This window comes from Sinocyclocheilus rhinocerous, unplaced genomic scaffold (genome assembly GCF_001515625.1).
Source record: "Sinocyclocheilus rhinocerous isolate Xijiao unplaced genomic scaffold, SAMN03320098_v1.1 scaffold1733, whole genome shotgun sequence".
Lineage (NCBI taxonomy): Eukaryota > Metazoa > Chordata > Actinopteri > Cypriniformes > Cyprinidae > Sinocyclocheilus > Sinocyclocheilus rhinocerous.
The window spans coordinates 137,968-150,648 of NW_015640388.1; the positions used below are offsets into that span (position 1 = coordinate 137,968).

General features: G+C 35.3%; 1 protein-coding gene across 2 annotated transcripts in view; it reads right to left on the minus strand.

The window, feature by feature from the left end:
* Positions 1-4,964: 4,964 nt before the first annotated feature.
* LOC107752662 (tumor protein p63-regulated gene 1-like protein) overlaps positions 4,965-12,681 on the minus strand; it is a 26,330-nt gene continuing 18,613 nt past the window's right edge. For both annotated transcript variants that reach the window (XM_016568694.1, XM_016568692.1), the window contains exons 5-6: positions 9,234-9,387; positions 4,965-5,754 (exon numbers count right to left, since the gene is read on the minus strand). In XM_016568694.1, the coding sequence (XP_016424180.1) occupies positions 5,560-5,754; positions 9,234-9,387 (349 nt within the window). In that variant the 3' untranslated portion in view covers positions 4,965-5,559. The remainder of the gene's footprint in view (positions 5,755-9,233; positions 9,388-12,681) is intronic.

A 12,681-nucleotide genomic window follows, 5' to 3' on the forward strand; every position in this document is an offset into this window, starting at 1 on the left:
CTCCACAGCTAACCTGCTCTGGGGCAGGTTATGTTCTGGTTTAGAGATCTCAAAGCGAAATTTGACCAATCTGCTTCAAGCAAAGTGACACATGTCTGACGCAATAAAGCCACTCCCCCAGTTTCTCTTACTCCAAATTAAAGGACGCTACATAGAAAAACATTTTTAAAGATAAAATTGTCTGAATTTAGAGATTATTATTTTTTATAATTATTTTATATGATTTGTATAATTATTATACCCTTAATCCATTACACAAGCTAGCTTCATTTAATAGTAATTATTAAGCTTTTATTTTAAATTAATATAAACATATAGATAATATGCAATATAAATAAGTTTTAGAATCAATAGCTTTAAACATGACTACATATGAGCTTAGATTTTTAAGTGTTTTTATACCTATAAATATGATCAACTCTATAAACTAACTTTTCACAAGTTTTACTTGCACTTATATGTTTTCTTAAATTTTTCCTCTTTCATGGATATATCGTTTCATCTTGTAAATGTGTTTAAATTCTTCATATTGTTCCATCTTTTAATCTTTGGTAGTGAATCGCACTGACTCTCTCACGAGAAGTGAATCACAGTTTCAAGGCATGTGATTGGCTGTTCATTACTGATGTCACTCTTTCATGTGCACTTGCTCCATTAACTCAGGATCAAGCCTGAGTTGAAAGAGAAAGTTGATGATCAGCTTCGTGGTACCAACAAAGCTGGATTGGACTGGTTTGGTTTTGTCAACTCAAAACTAATCTTGTAACCCCGAGTTTGTTCAGCCACCATCATGGTACAGGCCCCAGGTTAGGTTCACAGTGTAAGTTACCATGGTAACTGACTCAGAGTATAAGTTACCTCTCTTTCAGAAACTGGCTTGACTTACCCTGCTTTCTCGGGTTTGACAAACCTTCCATTCCGAAACGGAAAACCCAGAGTTTCCCTCATTTCAGGGTTAATATACTCAGAGTTTTCACTTTCTGAAACGGGCCTCTGACGCCTAGCATTGTTCATAAGACCCTATGCAAATCACACTGCATGAACAATCCATTTATTTTCCCTTACTAACACATACTAATGCCGATTTCATTTTTAACGGGTTCTCGGCTCGTTCAAGCAAAGCTTGATACCGTTTTTTTTTTTTACAAACAAAATATCTACGCCGTTCTGCTAGTGCTGTTATCGAAAGGGGAAAAGCGTGCTTTTTAATTCACTCCGTGCATTTTGTCATTTTAAACGCAAAAGCACATATGACGCTTAGCATAGCTTACAACAAATACATACAGATTCATGCTGCATGGATCTTGCATCTCTACTAACACGTGTAAAACGCCTGTTTTGACTTCTCATGCAAGCAACGTTAGACTTTAACCTGCTGTTATTGTTCACTCGGAATGTATGTTCTCCTGATAGCTTTATTTATATGATATATATTATTCATTCCTTGTATCATATACACAACTTGTTAAAGCAGCTGTATGTAAACGTTTTTTTTACCTTGAAATGTCAGTTTAAAAATAATTCTGATTGTATTCTGACTTCTAATAAGGCGAATGGCCTCTGTTTCTTTCTCACGCTCCCATTTTGGTGACCGGATACGAAATACCGCGAAAAGAGCGGATTGCTTTACGGCAGCAACAAATGCATGTGTACAGCTATCCACTGTAATTACGACAGTGAATCCCACTCAATCAAATGTAGGGGGCTTCAAAAGTAGCAAAAATTCTCAAAACTACATACAGTTGCTTTAATATCAACCTTGTGTATGGATGCTTCATTTAGGAACTGCAAGCCAGTCTGTGATTCAGAAAAATGAAAGACCGTTGACTTATCTTAAGATGCTGATTGCTGAATTTCAGAGAACCTCTTATAGCACGCAGCAAGACTCGCTTACAGCAAACACAGAACCAACCGATTTAAACGTTAAGCAGCAATTGGCTGCAGACCAATCAGCTTGTGCCATTAAGGACCTATTAGCCTGCGAAAAAAATAAAATAAAAAAATATTAGCCTGCGCCACCTAGAGTTTCATGACTGAACTCTCTCTCTCTCTCAACTTAGTTTGAAGTCCGTAAGATTTTTAATACCTTTTTGAAGTCTCTGCATTTATTTGATCAAAATGCCAAATATTCAGATACCGCTACTAATGGTTATGCCGTGATACAAAAATTACACTGGACTTGAGTATGGGGAAACAGTGATTAGAATGGTAATTGGGACTCAAGGAAAATAATGTCATATACAAATCGCCCATGTCAGCTTTCACCCATTTACTAAACATGGAAAAAACAAAAGGGTATCAGTTTGTCAGAGGCTGTGCCTCATAAAAAAAAAAAAAAATGCTGGGAAGAAAAATACATTCTATACCCATGGGCTACGTCTTATGATTATCTATTCACAGAAGAATGTATAGCTTGAACCTCTCTCATTATGAAACCTCATGATGATTAACTGAGAAACTCTGTGTGCTACATGTTACCCAAGTACCCCACACACCTAAGCACAGGGATTACTACGGATGCTTTTATATGCAGTACAGCATATCGACTTCCAATATTTATTCAAATACATATCTCTCTCCATGATAAGGCAGCTGTTATGTAAGGTCAAGGGCTGCACTGATGGCCTCAGGTAAGAATATGTATAGTAATTTATTTGTCAAATGTCTTTAATAGACATAAAAAAAAAAAAAACTCATTTACACTATCTTGGAACAACAATCCAAGATAAAGTTGTTAAATAATCTATAACTTTTAAGTAAAAAAAAAAAAAATGCACCTCCACTAATGTCTTTAAAGCAACTTTACACTATTTTTTTTTTTTACCATAAAATATCAGTTTCAAAATCATTCTGCTGGTACACTGACTTTTAATAAGGCAAATGTATTCTTTTTCTTTCCCAATCTCCTAACAAAATCGCAAAAATACACATAACTACATACAGATGGAATATAAATATAAAAAAAAAAATTCATGAATAATACACTACTTTTAATTTTTGAAAAAAATTTGCCTAGATTATGCAACAGGTTATAAATGAAATGTTTTGACAATTTATATATTATGAATCTTGTGGGTGGCATGTGCTGCTCTTGTTTATTAGGTGAATTTTTACAAAAGATAACTGAAAGCCAAAGCAATTATTGCTGAGCCTCCATGGAAACACCGCTCTACAACACACATCACCGCACTTACAGGGATGACATCAATGTGCTTACAAAATGCATGAGAAAAAAACAGAAAACAGTCCACAAAGTGCTTAATTCACTGAGGTCAATATATGAAAATGTTACTTTTGAAAATAGATATGTTACAATACTGGTCTTTCTGCTTTATCTCACCATTCCCAAGTGGAATCAAGATTCCACCATAGAGTGTGATATATACGTGATATGTCTTACCACTATGACAACAATATTAACAAGGTTCATTTCTAACATGGACACTCCCATTAAAAAGACCAATATTATTTATCTTTCACTTATCCTCTTGTGAAATCCAGCTCACTTACGCAGAACAGTGTCATCACTTTGTTTTATTCTGTCTCTTTTGAAACAGTCAGTTTATTTGGCAAATGATCCAAGATTTACTTTGTAGACCTTTTACGAGCAGAGGTGGAGAAGCCATGGCCCGGGGGGACAGCAGTGCCTGATCCTGGATTGCAAGACACATCCCCACTTTCATAGGAAAAGCATTAACCCTTTGAGTCCTTAAAGACACAAATACAAACCTTCATGGTTGGTATCATGTACAAAATTAACAGGGTAGCTAACAGGTTGAGTAAACAAGCCACAATCTTGTTCTGCTGTAAATTGATATTGTGGGAGGTTGATGAATGAATTGAGCTTCTGGTTTGAGATCTGGTAGCACACACTGAGCCATTGTGCAGCCTACAGAAATGTAATCAGATAAACAAGAGATTAACACATAACGTGTGCCAGACCAGAGTTATGGTGTACATGCTTTAAGTCTGCATTCATCACACTGGTCATGGGTAAAGATCCCGCTTTACAGAGGGTGCCTCAGAAAGGTATAATCAAATTTTTTTTAAATATAAAAATGCATGTCTATAAGGTATAAAATCATTTACATGTATTATATCTATTAATTTACTGTATGTACAAATTGTTCTATTTATTTAAAAGCTGTTTTGCATGTTCTCTTGCACAATCCAGTGTTCACTATGCATTTTTTTGTGCAACGAATTACACATTGTACAGCATTTCAAACATTGATTTTTATTTTTGCATGCATTTTTTAATTCTGCTTTTTTGTGCTGCGTTCTTAAATGACCTGTAATTTCATGTCCAATTTCCCCCAGGCTGTCAATAAAGCACTTATCTTACCTTATATTTTATCACCTAAGTAAGGTTTATATATTCATTTAAAGCAATGCAGATTATAAAAAACAAAAATAATACATAATAGTAATTGAATACAAGGTTTTTTATAAGTCTTTTTATAAAGCAACTTATAAACTAAAAATCTGTCTTTGACTGTTTTACATTACAACGAGTGTGAATTCTCCATGAATTATGATAATACAAAATGATAATAAAAAAATTATGAAATGACCAAACTACCAAGCTTATATGCTGCACAATAAGTTTTTTTTTAAACAAATGAAAAGTATTCACAATCAGTGACTGTTCTACATCATGTTAACTGGGGCCAGTTTTTAAGGGGACAATTACATTTCCTTAAATGTATAATTTACACAAATACAGTGCATTTGTTTTATTTTTGAAAATGTACAAGTATAAAATATATTTAATAATATTTTTAACAAGATATGGTTACACTGGCCCCACCTTAATGATTGGGATGATGGGAAATGCCCCATAAATCAAAATAGTGCAGACTATTCAGATAAATGAAGCACACGTCAGGCACAATTTTGTTTGAATTATTCCTAATTGTAGTTAATGAAAATGTATTCAGCACTAATGAAACAAGTTTCTGTATTAGCATTTATTTTAAAAAAAGATTTCACAATATGTTTGACATTCTGCTGTAGAAACAAATCAAGACGACTAAGTAAATGTAGTCATTACAAAATGAGGGAAAATCCAGCTCTGTGTTCTACTGTAATAATAAACCCTAAACCATCAAACAAATATGACTTGTGTACCTTCATGCATCAATTGCCCTGTAAGAAGCCTTGTGATGAGGTAGAATATCAGCATAAATACAGAAAGAAAGGAAAGGCACTTTACAAATTACACAGCGATGAATAAGTTCCTGCGGACAAACAACAGAAAGCTAAAAACAAGATATTTCTACACAGGAAGTCGTAGGAGGAGAGACAACATATTTTCTATGTTATGACAACCCAAAGGAAATGACCCAACTGACATTGTTATTTAAAAAGATTTTGGGGCAGTATAACATGATAAAATAGGTTTGATGGATATTGAATGTATTTTAGGAATACAAATGATACATGTTCCTTGATTTAAAATATCCTAAGTTATCTTATACAAGTATAAACTACACATGCTAAGCTGGTATAAGATAATTACTTAGTGTAAACCATCATTGGAAGACTCACAAAGTGCCCTCAGAAACCAATATTGCCTCGTGCTAAGCAATAGCCCAGCTTGTTTTGGTTGCCTATGACAGACATCAGACCCACGTATGTTTCGATTAGGATAGGTTGATTCAGCACAAGAACCCCGTTGGCTTTCCCAGGTACAGGATTCTTGCTGTGGGCTTTCTGCGCTGCCAAAGTCAGCTGCTCCCTGAAGTTTTCAATCTAAACAATGAAGGCAAATATGGATAAGTAATTTATTCAGTACTAAAACACAGCAAAAACATCTTTTGAAAACTTATTTAACTCATCTCATGTTTGTCAGGTTGGCGGTTTCTGCTTGTCAAAACATTTGTGTTTACGTTTTCTCTTTTTATACCGTTCTTCATTTTTGTTGAACCTGCTGTGCACCTCAGTAGGCGGAGTGGAATGTGAGGAATGGGAATGTGACTGTGGGAGTAGACGCCTCCGAAGTCCAAATGACTGGTTATGCGATCTGTGTGGTCACCTGCATGAGACCCCCTCGCTCACACCTTGAACTAGGTACTGTACATACTTACAGGACAGCAGATTGTCCTGGACCCCATGGCCATGATGAGTGAGCCAGGGACCCAAACAAATATAATTTCAAAATTTTGGAGCTCATGCTTTTGAAAGTGATCTATCTATACATATGCTTAAAATATTACTTGGACTTTATTTCTTGTTAATTGTCTAAACTGTATTGCAATTAAATAATACGGCCTTAAATAAGTGTTTATGACTTTTTTTCTAAACCAGTGACCATTTTCATAGCCCTAAACTGTCACCGGGTCCCCGACTCCAAAAGACCAGCAAGTGCTTCATTATATTGAAAATGTATTTGTAGTGTACTTCAAATCTTTAAGTATAAGTGTAAAAATTAAGTACACTTTAAAAAATAACACTTTGTAATAATGTCAAATCTTTAAAGTACATTTTTAATGATTGTTTTATTAATGTTTTGTCGTGTACTTCACAGTACATTTGAAATTATGTTTTAGTATTTAGACTTATTCTGATATGTTGACTGATATTCTACACATGTAAAGTACTTGATTATGTAACTGTAGTGTGTTGTTCATTATTACATTTAAATGTAATAATTTTAAATGTGCAAAATTGCAACCTGATCATTACAAATTTGTATAAATACAATTTTATATCCAAATACATAACAATAGAAATGGCATTATATTATATTCATACAGTGGGTATAGAAAATAATCACCCCCCCCCCCCCTTTAAAATAATCACATTTTGTTGCTTTGCAGTCTGAAATGAAGGCGTACACAGTTTTTGTTTTATCCAGCTGTATTTACTCTATAGCATCCAAGTGAAAGATATAACACCAACATGCCAGAAAAAAAAAAAAACAGAATCACTGAGTTGGAAGAAAGATCAGCCCCCTTGTGTCAGTATTTTGTTGAACCACCTTTTGCTTTAATTACAGCCTTTAGGGTTTGTCTCCACTAACTTTGCACATCTAGACTTTGCAATATTTGCTCACTCTTCTTTGCAGAACTGCTCATGTTCAGTAAAATCTGTGGTCATTCCACAGATTTTCAATGGAGTTTAAGTCTGGGCTCTGACATGTTGGAAGGTAAACCTTATTTCCATTGACAACTTTCTGGCAGAGGGCAGCAGATTTTCCTCAAGAATTTGATGGTATTTTGCGCAATCCATTTTTTCTTCTATCCTGACAAGTGTTCCAGTGAAACTCCCCCATAACAGGATATTACCACCTCCATGCTTTACTGTAGGAATGGAGTTATTTGGATTGTGAGCTTTATTGGATTTTCTCCAGACATATCATTTGGTGTTGAGGCCAAATAATTAAATTTTAGTCTCATCTGCCTCAGAATCATCAAGGTGCGTTTGGGCAAAGCTCAGTCGTGACTGCATGTGGCCTTTCTTAAGGAGTGGCTTTTTTCTTGCAACCCTCTCATATAAGCCACATTTGTGGAGAATTTCTGATATTGTTGTCACATGCACACAATGACCACTCTTTGTCATAAATTCCTGCAGCTGCTTCATTGTTGCTGTAGACCTCTTTGTCGCCTCTCTAACCAGTTTCCTCCTGGCTCTTTCATCCAGTTTGGAGCGACGTCCTGATCCAGGGAGGGTCTGTGTTGTACCAAATACTTTCCACTTCTTAATAATAGACTTCACTGTGCTTCTAGGCAATGATTTTTTTTGCATCCATCTCCTGACTTGTGCCTGTCCACAACTTTATCCCGGAGATCTTTTGACAGTGCCTTGCCACCCATACAGTAGTTGATTGTTTGCTTCAGTTGCCTACCAAGGACTGAAATGCTCCAGGAAAGCAATTTTCATGCTGAGCTGATCAAAATGAGCACAGCTGATCACAGTTGAAAGTCAAATGGCTTTGTGTGCCATTGAGAAGGTGATTAGCTACACCTGATTGAGTTTACAAGTCATTTATAGGAGGGGGTGATCCTTTTTCCAACTCAGTGATTCTTTTATTTATTTATTTATTTCTGACAGGTTGGTGTTATATCTTTTACTTGGATGTTATAAGTTGCATTTATAAGTAAATACAGCTGGATAAAACAAAAAATGTGTACGTCTTCATATCAGGCTGCAAGGCAACAAAATGTGATCATTTTAAAAGGGGGTGATTATTTTCTATACCCACTGTATTTATAAGTATATTTTAGTTTACCATAAATACTCTTAAGCGGGTTAAGATAAACTTTTTAAGCGGGCCAAAAATCACTCTAATGTTCAGCTAATTGCATTTAACAAATTTAAATGATAAAGCATTTTCATTTAATTGCAATTCCCAAGTGTCTGAAAACATTACATTCAGTTCGCACATATTCTTTTAATGTATATTATTTCCAGACATAAATAAAAGAGAAGGTTGCTTTTATATGCATGCAAAGATGAGCTTACCTGCACACATAAAAGAAGCAGTGTTTGGTAAGCATATAGTAAAAAAAAAAAAATGGTTTTGATAATAGACTTATTTTTGCAATGGGATATACAGTAAACTATAATCATTGCCATATTTACATCTAAATTAACAACTTTCAGTGCCTGGCCTCTTAAAACCTGAATCATGAGTGTTTTTATTGGCAGGAAATGACTTAATGGCTTAATGTACACAGATAAACTACAAAATTGAATTTGAACTTGTTTAACATTCCACTGCCAATGCATCACTAAGCCCCTTTGTAAAACTAGTAAGCCTTTCATACATTAATACTTATAGTCAATAACTTAAGTCAATAGTTTTTTGTGCCATGGTTTTTGATAAGATTTATTCAGGAAATTTCTCCTGACCCCGTGGCTTTAGAATGAACGCAGTTGGAGAAACGCTGCCTTAAGTAACCTTTCCTCAGCCTCAGGTAGTCATTCTTTGAAATCTTTAACATGTAGTGAAATAAATATTACACCATCCATGAACGTGTCATTTCTTCGACTTCCAAGAAACTGTGGATTCTTACTCCACCTTTGCAAGTCCTCTAGCAGCACCTCCATAATACTTGTGAGTAAAAGCATTCGAGAATTGCTAAGTGAGCTCATATAATGGTTGGGTTTTGTCATTATTAAGTCTAATAGTTTGACTAAAACAAGACATCTTATAGAAATATGTCAAATGTACGGCATGAGACCTGACTGTGATAAAAGTGTTCTGTGTGTTGCATTATAATACTCACATCACACAGGCGGCCCAGCTCCTCATTGGCACTCTTGACAGGGTGATATGTGAATGTAGTGAAAGGATAGTCAACAGAAAACGGATTCCAACGGGAAGTGAAAGACGGTTCATTGAGTTTGTCCCAAAACACCCGCACACCCTCACCTTCTCTCCTGAAAAACACACACACATAACAAAATGCATGTATGCAGGAAAAACAATGACATAAATGATAGCATTTCTAGAGAAATACATTAAACTCTACAGGGGACTCTACTAGGGAATGCTATAGGGGTCCACAAGTTGCATGAGTTTGCTAAAGCATGCACAAAAAATCACTAAACTGTACAAAAACAGGAACAAACATATTTTGTTTCTACAGCTGCAAATCCTTACTAACAAGTGCATTATGTGCTCAGTGATTCACAATTTCATGCTTTCAATTAGGTCTGTTTGACCCCAGACCCCCCAGCTTCGCTCCCTGCCAAAACTGCCACAATTTTTCTTCAGGTTGCCTCCATTATGCACAAGCCAACGTAATGTTTGCTAAGCTTAGAGGCAATTCCCTCCGCTCATCAGATTTTCTTTTATGCCCCCTGCTTTCTCTTTTGCCATTTTAAGTAAATAGATTTTAATGAAAAGCCTAGAGGGGATGTCTTTATTTTCCAGACTGATGAAAGCTCAGAAGACAAGAGAGCGCCTGGCAGCAAACACAGGGCTTTAAAACCTCCAAGCATTCGCTCTTTGAAATGTGTTGGCACCATTCCATATTTTACAAGCATCTTTCACAATTGACTATGTACCGTTTCTCCATCAGTCATGGCATGAAAGGCTGTGATTTTTACAAGCGGTCCATACAGTTGTAGCAAGAGACTTATCAGCATTCTTCATTTAATACCAATTTGTAAGTATTGCATCATGTATTAGTGCAACAAAATAAACTGAAAAGCAGTAAAACGTCTTCAATGTTAATATGAGTTTTGGACCTGCTTATTGACCGCTTGGTTTCTATTTCCATGTTCTATTTCTTGGTTTCTATTCCCGCCCACAGTGAAATATCATTGGTCTAAAATGACGCTCCTCATAAATGTACACTCTAAAAAAAAATGGTGCTATATAGCACTAAAAGCGGTTCTTTGGCTCGTAATCATAGGGGAACCACTTTTAGTGCTATTTAGCACCTATTTTTACAGGTGCTATATAGCACCTTTGTCAAATGGTGCCATGTAGAACCATAAGAGGTGCCATATAGCACTTTTTCTCAACAATGGTGCACCAATCATAACTCATCCATGGCTCCCAGCATGCACTGCGACATGAATAAATTATGCAGCTGCATTGTATTGCTTAGTATTTTCTTTTATTCTTACTATTTGCTTTTATTTTTGTTGTGACTTTTTACTGCCCTGTTTTGTGATGTTCAAAAATATATATATTTTGTCACCATTGCTGAGATTCACATGCTGATTCTTCATGTCTATGAGTGACAGAATTGAAACCTCTTTAAAACCCATAACTCTAAAAGTCGTTTATACAGTTTTCTCACATTGTCACGTAGTATCGTAAAACTGCAATAATATAAAACTCATAAAAGAACTATATATTTTGATAAAATGCAACCAGAGACTCAGACACATGAAATTATTTTACCATAAGTTCCTTGCCATCACATATGTGCTGTATAAACATTATTGTAACAGCCAAAGATAAACTTATATTAACTTAAAATTAAAGTCAAGGGTCAAGAGGCAACTAAAGCAAACACTATTCACCAAAACGGTAAGTTGAAAAGAAAAAAAAAACATCTAAACCTTAATTCTCAATAAAGAACTTCTGTTTTAGATACTCCAGAAATAAAGTCTAACTGGTTAGTAATGTGTGAAACTGGTGATGCTGTTTGTAGAGTTGTTCAATCATCTTCTGCTGAGATCTTGAGAGATTTTCCCCAACTAAACTAAGAGACTAAGAGAGAGTTAAAGAACCTTTAAAGAACTATACAGGGGCTTACAGCTTTTACGGTAGTGGTGCTATATAGCACCTCATCGACTCCAAAGAACCGCTGAAGAACCATAAAGGGGCTTAACAGGTTCTTTATATGGTAGTGGTGCTATATAGCACCTTAACCACTCCAAAGAACCGCTGAAGAACCTTTTTTTTTAGAGTGTATATTAAAAACCGAATACGTTCTGATTGGCTGTTACTGTACCGCATCACACTGCATTTTTGCATTTTCACTAGAAACCTATTGCATCGTACCTGTTTACAATGAGGAAGTATCAAAAAACATTTCACATTTTTATTTGTTTTCAGAATGATTAGTTACCAGAGAAGTCTGGGAAATCTGAGAAATGTAACATTTCCTTAATTCAAGAGAGCTTTTAATGGAATGAGCTTGGTGTAAATTCAACTTCAGGAACTTTTCATCTTTGATGCACTCTTAAAAATAAAGGATTCAAAAGGTTTTTTTTTTTTGCAGCGATGCCATAAAAGAACCATTTTTGGTTCCCTACAGAACATTTCAGTCAATAGTTCTTAATAGTTCAGTCAATGTCAGTAAAGAACCTTTATTTTTTGAAAGTTTAGGGTTTTTAAAATGGAAGTGAAAGAAGTTATATTTCTCTACTGAAATTTGATAAACGTGTGCCTTGAGGAAAACACTTCTCGTGTGTCTCGCTGAGACTGATGTGCCCTTCAGCACAACGCCCTGGCAGTTAAACGTAACCAGTGACCTAGCGGTCCTCCTTCACTCTCTTACAGAAAGACTGGGCTCCAGGTAAAATCAACCATCTACTGTAATCACTGCACTCTAAAAAAGATGGTTCTTTAAAGGTTCGTTATGTGTAGTTATATTTAGAACCATAGCATCCTGAAGAACCCTTTTATGCTGAAATGGTTATTTGTGTTAGAGTCTAGGGTTCTTTATTCCCGCACTTTTTGTCTGTATATGTAACTGTCAAAGCTCCTCATTACTGATTTTCTGGAGCTCAGTGATCCAACTACAGTCTGTCAACACACTGTCAACAGGTAAATTATTTCTTTCTTAAAATGTCTATAATTTTTTACTTTTAAACTGTAACTGGTTTCCTACCAGTCATGTCTTTTTTTCTCTTTTTAGTTTAAGAGAACATGTAAGTGTGACCAGCTCTGTTGAGTTAAGGATATGTCTTTCCCCATCTCCACTAAGTAAGTAACAAAGATATAGAATTTATGGTCTATATTGTTAGATTATTTAATCATTTATTTATTTTATTTTTTCAATTTATTTATTACTTGGGTTTATGCATAAACATAACATTGTGAAGTGCTCACATACTACTTTTGGACTTCATAAACATAATTGTTTTTACATAAACAAATGGAAGGAGGCACATTGTAACTCTAAACTCATTTGTGCATTTCAGATGCTGTCACATCCTGCAACCTCATCATCTGCAGAGAGAAACTGCCACTCAATCACACCAAAATAC